Source organism: Phyllostomus hastatus, unplaced genomic scaffold (genome assembly GCF_019186645.2).
Source record: "Phyllostomus hastatus isolate PE091 unplaced genomic scaffold, TTU_PhHast_1.1 phas_contig_196, whole genome shotgun sequence".
NCBI lineage: Eukaryota > Metazoa > Chordata > Mammalia > Chiroptera > Phyllostomidae > Phyllostomus > Phyllostomus hastatus.
This window is the reverse complement of record NW_025333709.1, coordinates 4,031,927-4,051,647: the sequence shown is the minus strand read 5'-3', so window position 1 is coordinate 4,051,647 and position 19,721 is coordinate 4,031,927. Positions and strand designations below refer to the sequence as shown.

General features: G+C 51.9%; 1 protein-coding gene across 7 annotated transcripts; it reads left to right on the top strand.

The window, feature by feature from the left end:
* Nucleotides 1–2,148: 2,148 nt before the first annotated feature.
* ZNF518B (zinc finger protein 518B) lies at nucleotides 2,149–19,389 on the top strand. 7 transcript variants are annotated; one of them, XM_045834257.1, is made up of 5 exons: nucleotides 2,195–2,277; nucleotides 2,675–2,865; nucleotides 2,987–3,155; nucleotides 4,714–5,062; nucleotides 12,749–19,389. In XM_045834257.1, exon 5 carries the CDS (start codon nucleotides 12,944–12,946, stop codon nucleotides 16,163–16,165), a length of 3,222 nt encoding a protein of 1,073 aa, XP_045690213.1. In that variant the 5' UTR covers nucleotides 2,195–2,277; nucleotides 2,675–2,865; nucleotides 2,987–3,155; nucleotides 4,714–5,062; nucleotides 12,749–12,943; the 3' UTR covers nucleotides 16,166–19,389. The 7 variants fall into 7 exon arrangements, with proteins under 7 accessions (XP_045690210.1, XP_045690213.1, XP_045690211.1 ...); XM_045834255.1 differs by having other exon boundaries at nucleotides 2,667–2,865; XM_045834258.1 differs by having other exon boundaries at nucleotides 2,198–2,277; nucleotides 2,695–2,865.
* Nucleotides 19,390–19,721: the final 332 nt, after the last annotated feature.

Genomic DNA, 19,721 nt, shown 5'->3' with positions numbered 1-19,721 from the left:
TCCAAATAAATGCACATTCTCAGGTGTTAATTTGCATCCCATTCACTGGGGATTTAGGGCTCTAACATATGCCTTGAGGGGGACATAATTCAACTTGTGACAGAGGTAATCCATGGAACATGGATTTTCTTTCTTAAGAAAAGATTTAGCCAAACTAAGCTGGAAGATGGATAGACATGAAGGGCTGTCCTAAGTGTAGGAAAGGTCACTGGTTGAATGTTCAGAAATAACATTTCTGGGTGAAGCCGCCGTGCATTCAGACCTTTAGGGAATGCTTCAAACTTTAAGGGTTTCTAAAGGAGTGGTTTATATCCCAGCTCGGCCCTTTTGCAGGCTGTAAATACTCCATTTCCCAACCCTTCGTGAAACATTTTATGTCACTAAACTCCAGCTCCTGGGAAACGTAAAAGCATAACAGCTATTGGGCACTTCTTATCTGCCAGGGGCTGTGCTGAGCCCTGACCTGCTTTCCCTTGTTTAATGCTGAGGGCTCCTCTGTGAGGTTGGTCCTATTTATTAGTCACTGAACTTCACATAAGAGGTGAGGTTCAGACAGGTTAGGGAGCAGGCTCCCAGCTTCTCGCCCTGCTGGGATTTCTAACGAGTTCTAACAGCAGAGAAACTTCCAGGAAACCTAGAGGGACTTTCATCAGTTCTACTTCAGAGGGCAAAGCTTTCTGCTTGTGATGCATGGGTGGTAGTCACAAGGCAACATTTTAGGCAAAAACCAAAAACTAATACTCAGACTTGGGATTCTCCAATACTTAAAATTAAGTTTTCCCTGATGTGGCTCCTTTTGCCATTAGAAATTGCCAGGCAGCAGCCAGTTTAAATTCTCAGTGCCCTCCCAAGCCCACCCCACTCTGGAAGGTGACTTCAAACTCTCTGCCCTACTCTCTCTGATACGAACTCTTTGTGTTTCTGAGATCCACCTGGGACCTGAGCCCCAGGGGACAGAGAACCAGCAGGCCCCTTTGCAGTAATGAGGTCGGTTTTTGCAGCGTAGAGTGAGGGAAGAACCTGATGCTGGTGAGCCATCTCCGGGTTGGCATTCTCTGTGCCCAGCTTTTGCTATTTCAGTCCGGGACATTTCTATCCTGGTGCTGACATTTCATCCTGTGGCTGACATTGTGCCCCGAATTCCATTTCTCCGTGTTGAAGAACTGCCCCAGCCCTGCGTCTCCTTCCTGCTTCTGGCCTGATGTCAGTGCACCCTGACCTCTGGCCTCCAACAAGAAAGCGTTGGAAGCCAGTCTTGCTGGTTCCGAAGCTTTGAAACAAACTTTCAGTTGTAACTGCTGGAGAAACTGTGCTCCCCAGTTGACGCTGCTTCCCTGCTACAGTCTGCCCTTACTAAGGAGCAATTTTGTTTTGTAGGGAGACACACCTGCGGCAGATTGTGGGGCCTGGAGCAATATGGTCGCCTTCTTCCCTCTGGGAGGGGTGTATTCTAATTACACCCTCCTCCAGGAAGGACAGAAGTGAGCACATGCCCGGATGGAGGTGGAGTCCAAGAAGCAGGAAAAAAAAAAAAGTACAAAACGCTGACATCTTCGGACTTGCCCACAATCCTTGTCTTGTCTGACCCTCACAACTACCTCCGTAACAGATGCGGCTTCGGGTTTGTCTCAGAGAGGTCAGGGGACTTCTTCGCCCAAGGCTCCGGAGCGAAGATGTAAAGCAGCTGGGATTCGAACCTGAGCCTTCCAGGCCATCTCATTCACTGTTGCTCTAAAGAGAGGAAGACTTGGGAGAATGAAGACCTGACTTATTTCTCTCGCCTTTACTCACCGGCTGCTGGCCTTCAAGCTCCACGAGGGCAGGGGACAAAGGCACCCTCGGCTTGGACCAAGCATGGCACAGAGCGGGTGACCACAGACGGTCCACTGGGCCCACACTGGGAGCAGAATCAGCTCTGCTTTCGCAGGGAGGCTCCTGGAGCGCATGGACATCCAGGCTAAGCAAGGACACTGCACGTAGTGAACGTGGACGCCATTGGGTTGAGCTCTCGGCCCGGGAACAGGGCTGCCTTGTGTCTTCGCCTGTGCTCGGCGCTGAAACCAGGCAGGGAGCAGCATAGCCTCAGGGACAGCCGGGGGCGCCCGCTCCGGCCGAGCTTCTCTCTGCACTGCGCAGGCGCTGCGTGGACCCGGCTCCGCCCCCGAGTAGGGATCTACAGCGGACCGGACCTACCGCGGGTGTGGGGCGCGGCAGCGGCACGGGCAGCGGCGGCCTGTGGCCTGGTTATAGACGCGCTCCCTGGACCCAGACCCGCTGGTGAGTAGCTGAGCAGGAGGGCCAGGGCTCCAGGTTCGAGTGCGCGGGGCAGGTGGGGTCTGGGTGCGGAGGAGGGCTGCGGGGGCCGCGCCGAGTTGGGGGTGGGACCGGTGGTGCAGGCCGGCTTCTGCGTGCCCCCCCCCCCAAGTCTCTGCGGCTTTCTGGCTCGGTGGTCCCCAGGGCAGGCTGGCTGCAGGCTTAGGACTGGGGGAGGGGCGAATGGCAAGGGGGATTGGGTACAGGGGAGGAGGGGCGGGAGGGGTGTTGGGGGGGGGCAGACGGACAGAGGGACGGAAGGTGCGGGCAGAGCACCAACCCAGGGGGGCTGGATGGCAGTGGGTTGAGGGTCCAGCGTCCTCTGCCTGCCCGCCTGCCTTTGTGCCGCGGAGACCCGCAGGCTCTCCCCAAACGCGCCAGGTCGCGACCCTGAGAGGCTGCGGCGTCCGGTCTGCGGTTGCTGGTGTGGAGCCTCGGAGCTGGCCTCCGGTGCCGCCCCCTGTGTTTTAAATGATGCATCTCCTGGGAGAATTTCTACCGGTTGGCCGGAGCAGGAAGTGTCGTCAGGAGGCCATTTTTAAAGCCTCGGAGGTAAGCGCTGACGTGTTTTGATTTTCAGTAGTTAGAGGCAAACCCCGCGATCTCTCAAGGGGGGGCAGACAGCCCCCAGAGACCACGGTGTAACTGCTTGGGTCTGCGCCGTCCCTCCCAGCACCCATGCTGTTAGCTGTGGACTTGCTTCGGATAATGTGGACCGTCGGTGTGAGCGTGCCAACAATAAACTTGAAAACCAGACTGGCATCGTCTTTCCTTGGGCGTTTTGGGGCATGTCCAGGGCCCGGCTTGACCTTTGAGGACCCGTGCACCTTTTGCTGGGGAAGGTCAGTTTTGTTCCAGGTGCTGATGTCACTCTGTGGGACCTCCCCCATCCCAGCCCGCCCTTTGATCTCGTTGCCTTAGGGTTGTTGGGCAGTTTCAGGCCCCGGGAAACAAGACAAAAGAATGAACATTTCTAAACTAAAAAGGAAAAGCTAAAGGAGAGAATGAAGGAAAAACGTTTAGGTTACTCATGCACGTTGGGTATTTAACGTCTCCCCATGAAAGTACCTCCTACTTAAAAAAGACTGGGATAGTGAACGATTTCTCAACCTACCATTGTAAAATGAAGTGCCAAATGCTGAGCACTTTGCCCTGCTTAAAAATGAAAATCTACCTGGCTAAACTGTAACGTTCTGTGAGAGCCCTTAAGCATTGTTCCCGAAGTTTAGAATTAGAGTCATCTAGAATAAGGTAGAACTTGCTCTCCAGAAGGTCAAAGGACTTTCCTACCGAACGAACAGCAGAGAGGGTAGGAGGAGTGTTTATCTCTGAGTCACACATGCAAAGTTCACCCCCCCCCCCCCACCGCCGATGTGATGTGTACACACACAACAGGAAATGCTGGCGGGGGATTCCTGAAGCCCAGCAAATGGTGGTTTAGAAACCAGCATCGAATTGTCTCTAAGAAGAATGCAAGTAGAGTGTTCGCCTTTTTAAATTGCATGATATCGATGGATATTATCTTTAATCTAGGATAGAATTATTTTTTATCTTAGATCTAAACATAGTCTTCAAAAGTAACACTTTTGTATGTGTCCAGTTTTGTTATGCTGATGACATTTGTTGCAAGTACATATTGAAAAAGGAGGAGGACATTTTATCTATTGGGCTTCCTCCCTGATGTGTTATGCTAAACCAGTGTAGATTGTTTTAAATCTAGTAATAGCAGTTAGAAAATAAAAACATGTCCGTTTGCTTCTAAGGAAGAGGATCTGGGCCAGTTTTTGTGTAGAGGAGGAAAAAAAGAACATTTTTATCATGGCCACCAGCCAGGCCATCGGTTCTTTCTGTCATTGACTCATTCATTCATCCATCCATCCATCCATCCAGAACGTATTAAGTGCCTTCTGTGGCCAAGTGCTACACTGTTGACTGTGACAAACAAGTCCCTTGCCAGTGAGGTTTTCCCGATCTCAGTTGTTCTCTAGCTGCCTGGCAAAGATAGCACGTTCTTTGTTCGCAGATATACACGCAGCCCACTGCAATGTCCAAGATCCACTCTTGGAGTTGAAGGTGGCTAGAGATCATCTAATCCAGACATCGTCATCCTGGGGTGGTGTGGGGTGGGGAGGCATCAGACTCACCTGGGAATGATTTTAAACCACGTGCCTGAGGCTACCTCAGGCAAAGACGATCTGATTCGTTGGGTCCTGGGAGTCCTGGGAAGCCTCCCCACCCCCCCACCCCCCCTCCAATTTAAGCTCCTTGTGTGACTTTGCCTGACACCCTGCTTGAGAAGCACTTTGGGGTACTATCCCTTTTTCTGGAAGAAGAGTGCCTGGAGAAACCAAGGCTGCGCAAGCCTGGGACTTCAGCCCATGCGTCTGGCTTCTGTTGCAGGGCTGGTGGAGCAGTGCTCGCTGACTGCCCAGCGTCCTGAGTGCGGAAGCCAGGTCCTGGAGCAGAGGCTGCATGGGCCTGGGTGCCTGAGAAGACCAGGAGGAGCCCCTGCCGCCTGCTTCTGACTCACATCTGTAGCTTGTCAGCTCCAGGCCGGAAGTTAGAACCCCCGGCACAGCAGCACCTGTGACTGCTGTTCTCAGCCTCACTCAGCGCTAGTGTAACACAATGGATTTAGATTAGACACCAGCTGACCGACTCCCTGACCTTAGAAAGGCCAAGCAGCTTCTCCAGATCTGTTTTCTTAGGAGAAGCAGGTGGTCAAAGGTGAACCTGGAGGAGTGTTGAGGTAATGTATTAATCTGCCTCTGCAGGCGCCTTTCTGCCTGACTTGAGCCAAGGTGCTCCAAGGTTGGCGGATGCCGCCAGCCACTGGGCATCCTGATCGGATCACTAGGGTAGCAGTTCCTTTCCCCCACACCTCCTGTTACTACGCTCCTTAAAGACAGCAGCCCCTGGCAGGTGTGGGGGTAAAACGGCCCTGGCATGTATGTGCTCATTGTGGTCCCCACACCAGCCAGTGTCAGGAACACTGAAGTTTTCGGGAACCTGCAGCCGTCACTGTCGGTATGCACTTTACAGAGCGTCGGTGATAAAGTTTCCAAGGTCACAAGGGCTAAAGCAAGGGTAGGACTCAGAGTCCAGTTGCCTAATCACCTCATTACAGTCCAAGGCGGTGGCCTTGACCTGTGTCCCAGCACCCCCAGGTGGGTTAGGCATCTAAAAGGCTGCCTGTGAGGTTGATAGTGTTGCCACTCCCGCACACTGCTCCTCCACACCTGTCCTGTCAGGTGGTGGTTCTCAGCCTTCGCTGCACATCAGAAGCACCCGGCGTGGCCCCGACAGCCTTTGTTTGCTAAGCCTCCCGGTATTCCGGCACCAGCAGGGTGAGCAGCCATCCCAGGGGCCTCTTTAAAGAGGAAGGCTAACACCCTGGACGTAGGAGAAGTGGGCACCCGATGCAGGCAGGGTTAGTAATCACGGGCTTTCTGGAAGGGATTTCCGCTGCGTTTGATTATACTTCATTATACTTTTAATCCGTTTCTTTTCTGAAATTTTGATTTTCCCTAAAGGCAAGAAAAGGAAATACCAAAATGTGTCACCTTTAGAGACCTGAAGTCATTAGGTATATTTAATAGCAATTTTGAGAGATTGGAACACTACATTTTTTACATCCTTTATTTTTATGCCAGCAAGAACATACATACTTAACATCTATTTTCCACACATAGAACTATAAGTCTTAGACTTTAAGAACTCCAACATTGGTCATCTTCTTTCTTTTGAAAGGATTTCTCTTCAAATTTTTAAACTATATAGTAGCTTTTTTTGTTTTCTGGAGTAGTCTCAATTGACGGTTTCCACAATGTCAAGTGGAACCCAGAGTAACTCCTTTATAGATTGGGGATGGGGGGGATCTTCACCTCCAGCCTCACAGCTGCCGCCGTGCTGCAGACCTTGACATTGTCGGACCTCTTTGTTAAGAGTTTTCTGCTTCTTGGGAGATTACTAGACTCTTGTATGTTCCCGGGGTCTTCCAAAAATATGTTGACTTATTTCTTCACAAAACATGTCCTGATTGCCAAATGTAAGGTTACCTGCTCTTTGCATATTTACCTTTTCCTCACGTCAGCCCTGGAAGTCAGGCATTATTTTTCCTTTTTACAAATGAGAAAACCCAGGCTCCGAGAAGTTAACAGGTCCGGCATCACACAGCTATGGTGTCAAAACCCAAGTTTTGGAGCTTGTTCTTGCTGTCCCAAGGTCATTGCTGTGTCCATGGTCACGCTTCTCACGTGGATAGCAGAGGCATCAGAACAGGGACTCTCTTGCCCAGCCTTTCGCTCCAATCTGTGCTCCAAGGGAACCATCTAGTTCAGAAGGAAAGCTAGGGTCCCAGGGACATACATTTGTCAGCAGCATTCAAAAATATTTGTCATCCGATGGCCACCAATTGGCACTTAAGTCATTTCCAGGTGGAAGGTAGTTTTGCAAAATGAGTAATTTCATTGCTATTCTTCCAGTTTTAGATCTTTGTACAATTCGGTTCAATTCTGGCTCTTTGTAATGGTCTGCAAAGGGTTTTGCTGAGAGAGGCAAGTTCCTTCCTGAACATCATCATCCTGCTAGGGAAGTACTAAGAGTCTATGTACCTAATGTTGGATTCCCCGTCCCCACCTCGCCCAGTCAGGTATTCCTGTCCACATGCTTCTGGGCACTTGGAGGTAGAATGTCTTACAAACACACTGGCCTCTGCTCAGTACACAAGAGGACCAGGTGCTATCTGCGAGCGCCTCTGCCACCAGGCAGGGTGCTTTGCCTACATTATCCAGTTTGTTTTTCCTAAGTACCTGTTAAGTTTGAAGGCATCAAAGCCTGTTTCCTTGCCTGGCAGTGAACAGAGAGAAATCACTTGCCTAAGGAAGCAGCAAAGGGACAGGTTCGGAGTTCAGACTCCAAACCTTCGACTCTATCCCATTTGCTCTTTAGGAGCACACACAGCTGCAGGCCAGCCCCTGCCGCGGGTGAGGCAGGGGCCGCAGTGAAAGGCTCTCCGGGAAGAGCTTCCTAAATCTGCTTCCCTGTCCAAAAAGGATGCAGTTGGCCGACACATACTGACATCTGGTGGGCATCTCTCACAAACAGAAACGTGGTGATGCACTTAGCAGGCGCAGGATGCTGTTGGCCAGCTGCTTCTCACGTGGACTTGGAGCATGGAAACCCGTTGGTTTGCTACATGGGCGTTGCACAATTCACTGGGCTTGGAGAGGAAAAGGTAATTTAGTAACGAGCTTCGGTGTAAACCCAAGTTGTGGTTCCAGCATCTTCTCTGTGTCATTCTGAGCACCTGCCAGTCACTGTGCAGGTCAGGCAGGTGGGTGGTTTTGCCCCCGAGGTAAATTACCTTTTAGGCAGTACAACCAAGCAAATAGAATTCAAATTATAAAATGAGATGCAGTATATGTTCTGGAGAGAGCAATTGTGAGGCAGCTAAAAAACCTGTTAGTTCACTCCTTTGACTATTTTTGTGATTGGCGTCATTTTTTTTTTTTTTTTTTATGGAAGATACGTTGAACAGTTTATGGCGTGTGGGTAACTTAGAGCTGAGCACTTTCCGTCACATTATCACGGGTAATCCTCAGGACAACCCTGCGAGGCGCAGGTGCCCTTGCTGCCTCTGACAGAGGAGGAAGGGGCAGTTTGCCCTGTCCCTGGGGAGCGATGGGGCGGGGCTTTAAAGCCTTGTAATCCGACTCCAGACTGTGTAGCTTCAGATGCCGTTGGACTAATTTCCTTCTAATTCTGTCGAACATTTGACGTTTTCAGTACTGAGAAGTCAGATGCTTCCTTTTTAATAAGAACTTACACGTGCAGCCCCTCATGGTGTTCAGAGCCCTTGGTGTCACTGAACCGCTTGTCAGTTGGTGTTTTGCTCCACATGTCCCCATGACAAATCGTTAAGAGACCAGGGCACGTGAACGCAGAGTCAGAAGGAAAAAGCCACCAGCAGCGATGGCTGCACTCGGGCCTTCCCCAGGAAGACAGGATACTTTGGGGGCGCACACACTGTGTGTGGCGGTTGTCAGGCTGAGGACGCAGGTGGCTGCACTGAAAAACTCCCTCTGTGCCAGTCCAGAACAGGCAATTTACTATGCACAGCCATCTTCATGTGTCAAAAGTTAAAAATACGGGGCGTTTTCTGTGTTTTTGAGAGCCCTCCTGCCTTATTTAAAAGGATGTTGGATTCTAGTCTTGGGAGGTAGAGTACAGGGGCTCTACCCTACCTGGTGCTGTGAGTTTGCAGGGCAGGTGAAGAGTGGCAGCAGCAGTGACAGTCGTTTATCGGGCGCCTTCTCCATGTCAGGCACATGCCAGCACGGCCCTTCATCTGCGGTGTGTTATAGGATCCCCCGCCTTCAGCCCGTGGGGCAGTAGTTTGCCAAGAAGACCCAGCTGAACCAGAATGTGAACCAGATAGAAGTTGGTGGAGGGATCAGGGGCCATGGGGGACATTGCTCAGGTCTGCTGCGGCCTCAGGTGTTGTCCACTAGTAAGTGCCAACAAAGCCGTCCACCTGGTCCATTCACCTTTGACTTGGGGTGTTACATCTGAGCTCTCACCTCCCCTTGACTAGCCACACAAGTTACAAAGGGCAAAGAGATTATGTCTTCTTGTTTTAAAGAAGCCTGACATGTTTTTCAGCTGCACTAAGGGAAATGCCGGTATAGAAACATGGAATTATTGAGAATGGTTCAGTAGCCAAGAAGCTGCTTTCTCCCAGGTGACGTAATGCAGTCGTGACCTAGATGTCCAGCCGTCCCCATAAACTGTGTTTGCTGGTCACAGCCGCATGCCGCACATTGACCCCTGTCCCCATGGACTTCTAATTCCACATCACTGCAGAGGTGATTTTGCAGAGCTTCCTCCAGCTGCCAGGCGGCATGGATCCCTCTCCAGGGGCTTTCCTCCCTTGGCCCGTGCTGCCTGCCTGGCTTAGGTACACGGTCACCTCGTCCAGTAGCTCAGGATGTTAGGTCTTCAGTTTTAAGAGGAATGGCACCCCACGTTCTAAAAGGCCCAGGAGGGGAAGATGGCAGAATTGCTGTCTGTGACTTGAAGACTTGGAGGCCAGAAGCCGTGTGGGGAAGCCGGACGTGCACAAGTGGAATCCTGGTTCAGACGTTCCTTCAGCAGAGCACCTCGTGACGTGGTTTACTTGAGAGTTTCTTAGGGTTAAGGCGCCAGGTGTTAGTTGGAAGAGCTGGCGAGCGGGCTGTGCCAGCAGGCCTGTTACATTGTTGTTCGGTTGTCATGTTGTCTTTCCTGTTTTTCTCTCCGACCCCCTCCGCTCTCTGGAACTGGTAGCATTTTGAGGCTGGTCCGTGAGAGCCGTGCAGGTCCGTGAAGGAAGTTGGGAACTGAGGACTGGGTGAGAGGAGGTGTGCCTCGGGCAGCCAGTCTGTCAGGAGGGTTAGGTGGTTTGCGGCTCCGGAGGCCGCATGTAAGGGAGGCACAAGGAGGCCGGTTTCATTTCCGTGAAGGTCAGCTCCTCCCCGTGAGAACTGCGGGGCAAAACGGCTGCCCGGAGAGGAGAGGAGTTCTATCCGTGGCCGCATGGGCAGCTGGTGCAGATGTTTCAAAGGGCTTAGATGGTGCCGGAAGTTTCAACCAGGGACTCTCATCAGACTAACACAGTGTGCTTTTGCTGCCCACAGAGGCCCCCCTCCTCCCCCCCCCGCCCCCGCCCCCGCCCCTGCCCCCGCCCCCGCCCGAGACTGACGTTCCCTGGCTGAGGGGCGGAGCCCAGAACTGGCCGTGTTGGCGGTGTTCCTGAGGCGCGTCCGGGTTCAGGAATCCCTGCCCCGGTCTCCTTTCAGCCCTTCCAGCCTTGGGGCCGCGGTTCTGTTCGGCTGTGGCCGCAGCCACGGCGTGCCCTGTTGGAACGGGATGAAAACGCTGCTGGGCACCGTCGACGTCAGTAGACTTAGATGACAAGAAGTGTGTGATTTCAGGGACCAGCAGCGTCAGGCGGGGCTCGGAGATAACCTAGGTGAGCGCAGATGAGCAGGCGCGGAGATGGACAGCCCGCGCGGCGGTGGCGGCGGAAGTGCCCGCTGCGGGCGGAAGTCCCTGCTGGAGGCGGAAGTGCCCGCTGGAGGCGGAAGTCACCGCAGCACTCAGGTCTCCTTCCGCTCGGTCTGCTGACTGATCTGGAATATTAAATTGTGGCGCCTTCTAGGGCCTCCCCCGAAAGTTCTGCTTGTTGGGTGTAGCAGGAGCAGAGAGGAAAACGAAAGTCCTGGTCTCGGGCCGCACTTACCAGTTTGCCAGTGTGTCCAGTGTGTGTGCGCTGTCCTATGCAGGCATGTTTGAGCTCAGAGGGGACACGCAGCGGCTGGCAGCCCCCAGGCCGCCGCCGCCGCACACTCGATCGGTCCTGTTACATACACTCTTGCGGGCGTGCTCTTCTGACGGAGTCCCCGGATGCCCCCGGCTCCGTGGCAGACTGAGTGAGAACTGCATTTGAGAGGAGATAATTATCATTTGCAAAACCAACAGAGGGGAAGATAACACTCCGGGAGAAAAATCAAGCTTTGTGTCCAGTGTGGTGCGTTCCTATGAAGGTTTCCAAAAATGCTTGAGAAGGGCAGGTTTTATGCGAGGCCCGGACATGCCGTGATTGTTTCTCTTGACCCTGCAGAGCGACCTGCTCCCGCAGACCGGCCTTCCAGCCTTTTCTACGGCTCCTGGCCGGCCGGTGTGCCCAAAGGAAGCTGCCGGCCTTCCCACAGCGCTGCCCGCACGGAGCCGACACCGCGTGCCTCGGGTGCCTCTGTGCGCGGAGACGAGCCCGCAGAACTTCAGACGCGCCCCGTGTGCTCCGTGCTGTGGAAGGGGTTGGGCGGCTCTCCTCAGTCCTAGCTGCCAGATGAAAAAAAATTGAAGCTCAAAGAGGTTTAAGTGGATTTTTAAGGTCATAAAAGAAAGGCTTTGAACAGATCCCAAACTACACTGGTTTGTGCGTAGTGCTACTTGTGAATTCTGGGGGAAGAAAGGGTACTTAATGGTACTTAATTACCATATTTTGCCGAGTACAATGTGCACCCATATTTCTGTGCACATTAGGCACGGATTATACCCGTGGTATGTAATCATTATGCCCATGTATAATGCACATCCTTATTTTATCTTCAAAACTGTGGGCAAAACAGTGTCCATTATACACGGCAAACTATGGTATTTTTATATGAAGTAGTCGCTGTTACTTGTGGCACTTGCCCCATAGAAACAGCTCTGCCTCCACTGCCACAGTCTGGGCCACTCCCTGTCCCGGCAGGTGTCTCTGCTGCCGTCATTCCTTCCGTAGCCGCTGGAGGCTGGCACTGGTATTGCTGCCCGGATCACATCCTGTGGCTGCTGCAGCCTCTCCCCGGCTTTCTCAGGGAGACGAGAAGCTGAGTCCTAGGACCCTGTGTTGTAGATCCTGCCTTGGCCAGCCCCCATCCCCCCCTTCTCTGCTGTTCACTCCTCCCTCTGCCCGCCCCCCCCCCACTCCTTCCCACCTGAAGGGCTGACTGAGAAGTCAGCCCCTTCCTGTCCCTCTGCTGCTTCAGGCCCACATTCCACAGACCTTTGCTCCTCTGCCTGAAACTCCTTCCCCCAAACAGCCACATGCTCACTCCATGGCTGCTCTGGGGTCTCCACGCAGAGTTCTACCCATCTGGAGCCTTTGCTGGCTCTTCTCACCTCCGCGCCCAGCCCTACAGCTTGATCACGTGGTTAATCCCCATCCCCTGCCATCCATTGTTCCTAGTTACTGTCTGACAGTCATGAGGGTGGGGACTAATTTGCTTTGCTCACTGCCCTGCAGATTTAGAACAGTTCCTGGTCTATGACAGAGGTGCAGTGAGGTGTTGAGGGAGGAAAACATGTCCCTATAACACTGTCGGTGTTGACCCACTGTTTGAGAGTGAATGGAGTGTGTGCGTGAGGCCAGGGGTCCGCACTGGGCTCTAGCTGTGATGTAGAGACACGTGGACTCCTGATCCGGAGCCCTGGCTGCTCTGCTTGGCAGCTCACACGTGTAAGAGCTGAAACGACAATGTACCGCGCTAGCTGCTAGTGAGGCGAGTGTGAAAGTATGCCTGTGACACCGCTGGGATGCGCTCGGGGACACTTAAAAATAACTGTCCCTGACAGAGGCTATTTGAATGAGGCTGTGATTTCCTTCCTCCTTGTGGATGTTCAGAGCTGGTCTCAATTGACAAGTTTGAAGCTAGTTTCAGTTTATGTTTCTTATTTGCCAGCTCGGTTGTGTTATGTGTTACCCACATGTGTCTAAGATACTAACTATGTCGAGATTTGGCATAAATCCCCAAGGTCATTTACAGGGTAAGTTTGGAAATAGCTCAGCTAACCCTTCTGCTCTGCTCATATGTTCATCACGCTCTCTGATTTCTTTTTTCCCCTTTAGGGTTGCATGGAATATCAGACTCGGACACAGCCATGCTTCGGGACCATGCGCCTGTGTGGTGGTGTTTAAAAACAGATGACTAAGCATGCTTCCGGGAAGTAACTGCACGTCCGCTGGCCACCGTTTGTTGAAGGCTGCCTCGGAAGGATTCTATCATGCCAAGTCTTTCTGGATGCCAGTGGACTCTGTTAGGAAATGCAAATAAAGAAGATGAAGGATATTGGACAGCAGTTGTTCAGTTCACAAGTGAATGATGGACACAGTTCTTTGACCATGTCACCCAGACAGCCTAACGCTAATAGAGCCACTCGGCCAGACAGACAGGAAGCCCAGTCGCCTCTGTACCAGGGCTCAGAGGCGGAGGCCACCCTGCTGGCCACCGCCACGTGTGCCAAGTGCAAGAGCGTTCACCAGATCCCTTCCCAGGATCTGAGGAAGGGGCCCGGGCAGGGCCAGAAGGAAGACAGATACGTGTGCTTCCAGTGCAGCCTTGGGGTGGCTTCGCCCCACCTGCCTTTTGGGAACAGTAATCCCAGTGCAGCTCACATTGGAAATAAAGCGGAAACCATCGCAAGCCCCAGCAATAACAAGTTCAAGGTAAGGAACTTTAAACCAGGCAAGTACTATTGTGATAAATGTCGCTTTTCCACAAAGGATCCTCTGCAGTACAGGAAGCACACACTTCAACACGAAGAGATCAAGTTCATTTGCTCTCACTGCAGCCACATCTCCTACACAAAGGGGGAGTTTCAGAGGCACCTGGTGAAACACACGGGCATCTTCCCTTACCGGTGTGAGTACTGCGACTACGGTGCTATCCGGAACGACTACATCGTCAAACACAGGAAGAGGGTTCACGAGAAGGCTGGTGGGAAACGGCCACCCAAAGTTGTCACCAAGCCGGAGCCGAAGAGGACCAGCGCGTCGAAACAAAGTGCAGAGCTTTCAAAAGCCTCCGATCCAGGCTCCACACTACAGAGCAAGTTGTCGGATCAACTTTCGAGGTTCTCCCTACAGACTAACAAAGACAAAATGCACAACATCACATTGGTGCCCGAATTGAAGGAATTCCAGAAAGATGTGGTGTGTGTCCCCAATAAGGGGCCCCGGCTGGAGCCCAGCGAAGCCAGTGTGTTCGAGAACAGAAGCGTGGAGGTGGAAGTGCTGTCCCCGGCCACAGAGCCCGTTCAGCCCGGAATGCCGCTGACCGTGGTGGCACCAGCGGAGCTCGTCGTCCCTGCAAACTGTTTAGCCCAGCTGATAGATGTGAAGGTTGTCAATGGAACACAGCAGCTTGTTCTGAAACTGTTCCCCCTGGAAGAAAATAATCGCCTAGAGGCTGGCGGGGGTGATAGAGGTCACCCTGGGCGTATGGGTAAAGAGAAGGGTTCAAATGGACGAGAAAAAACAGCTTCTGCAGAACAAACCAAGTCCCTGACGATTGAAGGGAACATTGGAGAACTCGGAGGCCTGGATAACCTTCGGTCAGTTCAGAAGCAAGTGAAAAATGTGAAATGGATCAGGTCCTATGATATGTTCATGTCCAATTCCAGTGTGTACAGCTGTGCGGAATCCCTCCTCAGCTCGGCTGGAGCGGAGGACTTGCAGAAGAGAAGTCCTGTGTATCCCCATAGAACCGCCCTTCCCCCCGCCACCCTGAAAGATCACTCTTCGTTATCCATAGTGAAAAACAGTGTTCTCCGTAGCCTTGGCTCTGCCTCACATCCTTTCCCATATAAAGCTGCTGTTCCTTTCACGGACGGCAGGAAACGTTTGCACAGCGACCCGCAGCAGTGTTTTCCTCTCACGGCATCACCTACTACCATCTCCTTCTCTGGAGAAAAGGGCTTTTTGCCCATAAGTAAAAATGACTTGGAATCCAGAAGTGAGATCAGTATTCCTGTAAGGATGCTTCCATCTGCTAGGAAGCTGAAAGACAGCCAGACAGAGGAATACAAAGCAGTTTCAAATACAGGCGAGATTTCCTCTCAATATAGAAGTGAGTATTTACACATAAACATAACGGGGGAAGATAGGACCAGGTCTCAACAGCCTGGGGAGGAGCCTTTGGCGTTGAAGAATTCTGAAAGGACTAATGACCCTTTCGATGGCCCGGTCATCTCATCGGTGTTTTCGCTGAGCTCTGGATCTGAAGATGTCCCAGAGAGTGTTAAGTGGAATAGTTCAACTTCCAAAATAAAGTCAATTGAACTCTTGCGCAGAAAGATCGCTCAGTTAATTGAATCCTGTGGCAAGCCTTCGTCTCTGGCTGCAAGCAACGCACAACGTCGTTCTGTAGGGCAGGCATCAAAGGGAACTTCGAGAGCTACCCCTGAAGAAATTAGTGTGCCATTTACTGGCAGTGGCTATTCCACAGGTACTTTCTCAAAACCTCGGGATGATGGTGGCATTAGTGGACGGCAGATATATCCACCATTTGTAGAAGGCAGCAATGGGAAAACCGAAAGCCGAATAACCAGGAAAGCTCCTGCTGCTACTCCAGTGTTGATCCCCAAAGGGGCAGTGTTGAGGGTTCTCAATTCCTCCAAGGATGCCCACATTATAGAGGCTACATGTGAAGCGCCTGTCAGTATCCCTTGCAGTGAGACCCAGTTAATAAAACCCATTCCACTCTGCCCAGTGAGACCGACAGACTCAGACTTACAGGCTTCGACAAGCGAGAGCGGGCCAGTAGACATGTCCCATAACCTTGACACATCCCTTCGGCCTAAACCAAGAAAAGAGAGTGCTGTTCATAGCACCACCCTGAAAAGAACTGGCTCCCTGCTCAGTCAGCACGGAAGCAGTGAATTAAGTAAGCAAGGGAAAATGATTTCCAGACGTCTTCCAATAAATAAAAATAAAGCCAAGCATGTGAATCCCTCCAGGAAGAGAAGCAGAATTCAGGCTGATCCCAGCCACTGTCTCAAGGAGCCTTCGATTTTTCAGGTTGCGAGACAGCTTCGACTGATAGCAGCTAAACCAGACCAGCTGATTAAATGCCCCCGTCGGAACCAGCCCGTCATCGTGCTCAACCACCCTGATGTCGACTCACCGGAAGTGACCAACGTGATGAAGGTAATAAACAAGTACAAAGGCAACGTCCTCAAAGTCGTCCTGTCGGAGAGGACCAGGTGTCAGCTAGGCATCAGACGGCACCACGTTCGGCTGACCTACCAGAACGTGGAGGAGGCCAACCAGATAAAAAGGCAAATGATGCTGAAAATGAAACTGAAAAAAGTCCACAAGAACAACTACCAGGTGGTGGACTCCTTGCCCGATGACTCGCAGTGCACGTTCAAGTGCTGGTTCTGTGGACGGCTCTACGAGGACCAGGAGGAGTGGATGAGCCACGGCCAGCGGCACTTGATAGAAGCAACTAGAGATTGGGATGTTCTTTATTCCAAGGGCAAATAAGGGAAAAACTGGTGTTCGAAGCAAACTGTTTTTCTTTTAGTTTATTCTGGTTAGGGTTGGGTGTTGTTTTGTTTCATTTTGTTTTTTTCTCCTGTCCTTGACTCAGTAGGAGAAATACAGGTTGTGGGAATGTGAGCATCAGCAGTCCTTCAGATCCCGTGTGGGGTGTTGAGAACCAGAGGTCGGGCTCAACCGGATATGTGACCGGAACTTGGAAGGTATTTGAAGCCTCTGCAAGTGTACGCACAATTTACGGACATGCTTTTTTTCTGGAGAGAAGGGAAGCTTGCAGCAGGATTCAGTGGGATCTGAGATTTCTTTGTGTAGCACCCTTTTCCTGAGTAGATTCAAAGCTCTTGTCCTGAGTAGATTCAAAGCTCTTGTGACCCATTCAGGACTGAGTGGTGGAGAGTGTTTTACGTGTGCCCATTTAACAGAATGCTACTGATGAATTAAACCCGCGTCTGGTGTGCACACACCACACACTTTTTTTTTTGCCATAACTTGTCTCCTGAATATTTGGTACCTAAGAGAAATTGTATTTTCTGCAGTTGTCCTAAATTTGGTGACAGAAAAGTGGCCATTTTTTTTTAAATCCCTCACCCCCTCTAGGACCCTTAATAAGTGTTCTTTATAGCACAGAGAACTGTGCATTTTCAGAAAATGTTTGAGAGTGATTGTAAGGGTTTGCCTGAATTTGCTACTTCAACAGCAGGTGTTAGGGAAGAAAAAACATTTTCAAGCCTTTGTGGGGTTTTTTTTTAAGTACAATTTTTCAATTTATGACAATTGGGGAGGGAACGTACCTTTTTGAAAAACAGAAAAGGTCACAGAGGAAAAATATCTGAAGTCTCCTTCCTGCTTACCCTTAGCCCTCTCATAAAAGTAGCCAATTAAGAATGTGAATGACCAGGCTTCTTACAATACAGATTAAACCTGGGAAGGCAACTCGAGGTGGGCCTGCGGAGACCGTTTGGCTTCAGCACGGCAGACGGCAGAATTGTCCTTTGGAGACCCGTCCACAGACGGGGTGAAGACTGCGTGCGGGCCGGCGCTGCCGGCTCGCGGACACCGCCCCCAGACTGCACCGCCTTTCTGAACGGGCCCACCTGTGGGATAGCATCACTCCCCTCTCCCCTCCCGTCCCTTTCCCTTGTGCCTTTGAGGCCCATAAAGCTTTTCCCTCGGGAAGATACAAAAAACTGTCAGGAATCCACTAAATGGAAGCATGCCACCACCTTTGCTACACTTACAGGAACACTGTCCCGGGTTTTCCTCGACGACAGTCCCCCCTTCTAGTTGACCTTAGCTGCAGTCACACTGTCCCCGTTGCTCACTTTCCTAGGAAGCAGCTCCAAGACCATTCCTGCTCCCCGCCTCCCATCAGATGTCCGGACCCGTGCTGAGTGGTGCGCACAGCACCTTCGTGTGCGCCGAGAAAAGCCCGCCCTGTGCGCCGCGGGGCCTCTCGGGCAGACAGTTGGCAGGGGGCTTGGACTGCAGCTCGGCCCTCCCCTGCCCACGCCGCAGGGCTCCGGCCGCCCTGCAGAACAGCAGTGGCTGAGAGCCTGTCACCGCAAGCGCCTCTGTCAGGGCCGGGCTGGCGTAGTGAGCACAGCTGGGGACGCTCACATCTGAGCAGTGTTTGCGTCGTGTCGGGGAGTCGGAGACGTGCCGTGTTCCCCCCCCCCATGTGGGATAGTCTTCAACCGCCCTCTGGTAGGTGGGACTGCAGTTGTCCTTGGTGGTCGTTTCTCATTACAGGCAGTTAGCGTGTCTCGTGTGATTCAGGACATAATCATTGAGTTGGTTGCTTTTTGTTGAAATTGAAATTTGGATTTTTATATGTGTATATATGTGTATGTACACATATCAATATTTTTTACCATATGAAAACTAGTAGCTAATTTTCTGATTTCCTATTTTATAATGAAATTAGATGGGTTAGAAAATATAAAACGTTTTGTATTCTAGAAATAATTTATTTTGGAAGTACCTTTTTATAATAGTCTGGTCTCACTTTTAGAAAATGAAAGCACAGTGAGTGTGGGTCTGATCCGTAGGAACTGCCGGGAGCGGACAGCCCGCCGGCCCGGCCCTGGCAGTATTGGGTCCCTGGCATTTCCAGCCGGTGCTCTTGGGGAGACGGAGCTGTGGGCGACTCCACTACACACAGGAGGCCAGTCCGCACCCCTCCGGCGTGCCAGGGGCCTCCAGAGATAGGACGAGGAGGAGAAGAAAAGGCCGTGGCTTATCTTTCCCCTCCTATACCTCACTACTTAACTAGCATCTCTCCTGAAAGCTTCCGCCACGGCCCGTCAGGAGAGAGGACCGCGACAGGTCCGAGTGTTCACTGTCAGCATGAAATACTCCCACTTCGCAGCATCCACTCCTTTTCAAGTGTTACCTAACCTAACGCAGTCAGTGTACTTGTACAGAGCTAATTTGTGCGGGTCGGATGTGTAGCTCAGCCTTAGGGGGTTTCCGAGTTCCCGTGCTCGTTAAGGAATTAAGAGGGCTCCTGGGAGGCGTGACAAGCGAGAGCGCGGACAGTGGCCGTCCTCCCCGGGGAAGAGACGATGGGGAGCGGCTTGTTAACGTGCAGGTGAGCGGCCTGAAGCGCGCCGCGGCGCCGGCGGCGGCGCTGACCGCCGGAGAAGGCAGCAGAACCGTGTTGAGTATTTGTGTACTTGTCGCCATGATTTCGAAGGACCTGTGTTCACTAAATTGTATTAATTGCACTTACTAATGAAAACATGTTACGCTTATTTTTTTTTAAGTAGATTTTCTTTTGGGGAGCAGAAATGAGGTGCCCTTGTTATATTTATGACATGACAAAGAAAGTTTAAAAAAAATAACTGGTAGGTTATACTTCACTCACCTTTTGACCCCCAGCCCCAAACAGTGTTGTGAAGCCCCCTGCTGAGCCGAGTGGAGTGCCGCAGAGAACGAAACGGTGTGAGCCCCCAAGCCCCGCCCCCTCGCTCCGGGACCTGCTGCCCAAGCCGCCCGCCTGGAGAGTGAGCGCGTGCTGCCGCTCGGCCTTTCAGATAATGTTTGAATCTGTCCGTGTCAACGTGAGCAAAAAAACATTTCATAACCCGTTCTAAGCGTTATTAGAGGTCCTGTGTTAACAGTTTGTGTGCCTGCTGCTCTGTTTTTGAAACACATTTATATATAGAAGTTGGAGTAAATTTTGTTAAATAAAGCGACTGTAAAATGGTCTCGACCTTTTCATTTCTGATGTCAAGCAGCGTGGCTGTGTGTGGCCCGGCCTGCCTTCCGTGGTGCGTTTCAGAACCACGTGAAGTCAGGCCAGCGTCACTGGACACAGAGGCCTTGCCTCCCCACCCCCACCCCCACCCCCACCCCGGGGCCTGTTGCCAGAACAATGCCCTGTGGGTTAACCCCGAGACAGGCCAGGGGCACTGTCGGTCTGCTCCTGCGGAACCCCACGAGGGGCTGGCTCGGGCCGCAGTGGCAGTTTGCCCAGCACGGTCCATGGTCTCACCAGACCAGTCTGGGGCACCTCACCTGCTTAGCTCTCCACCAGGAG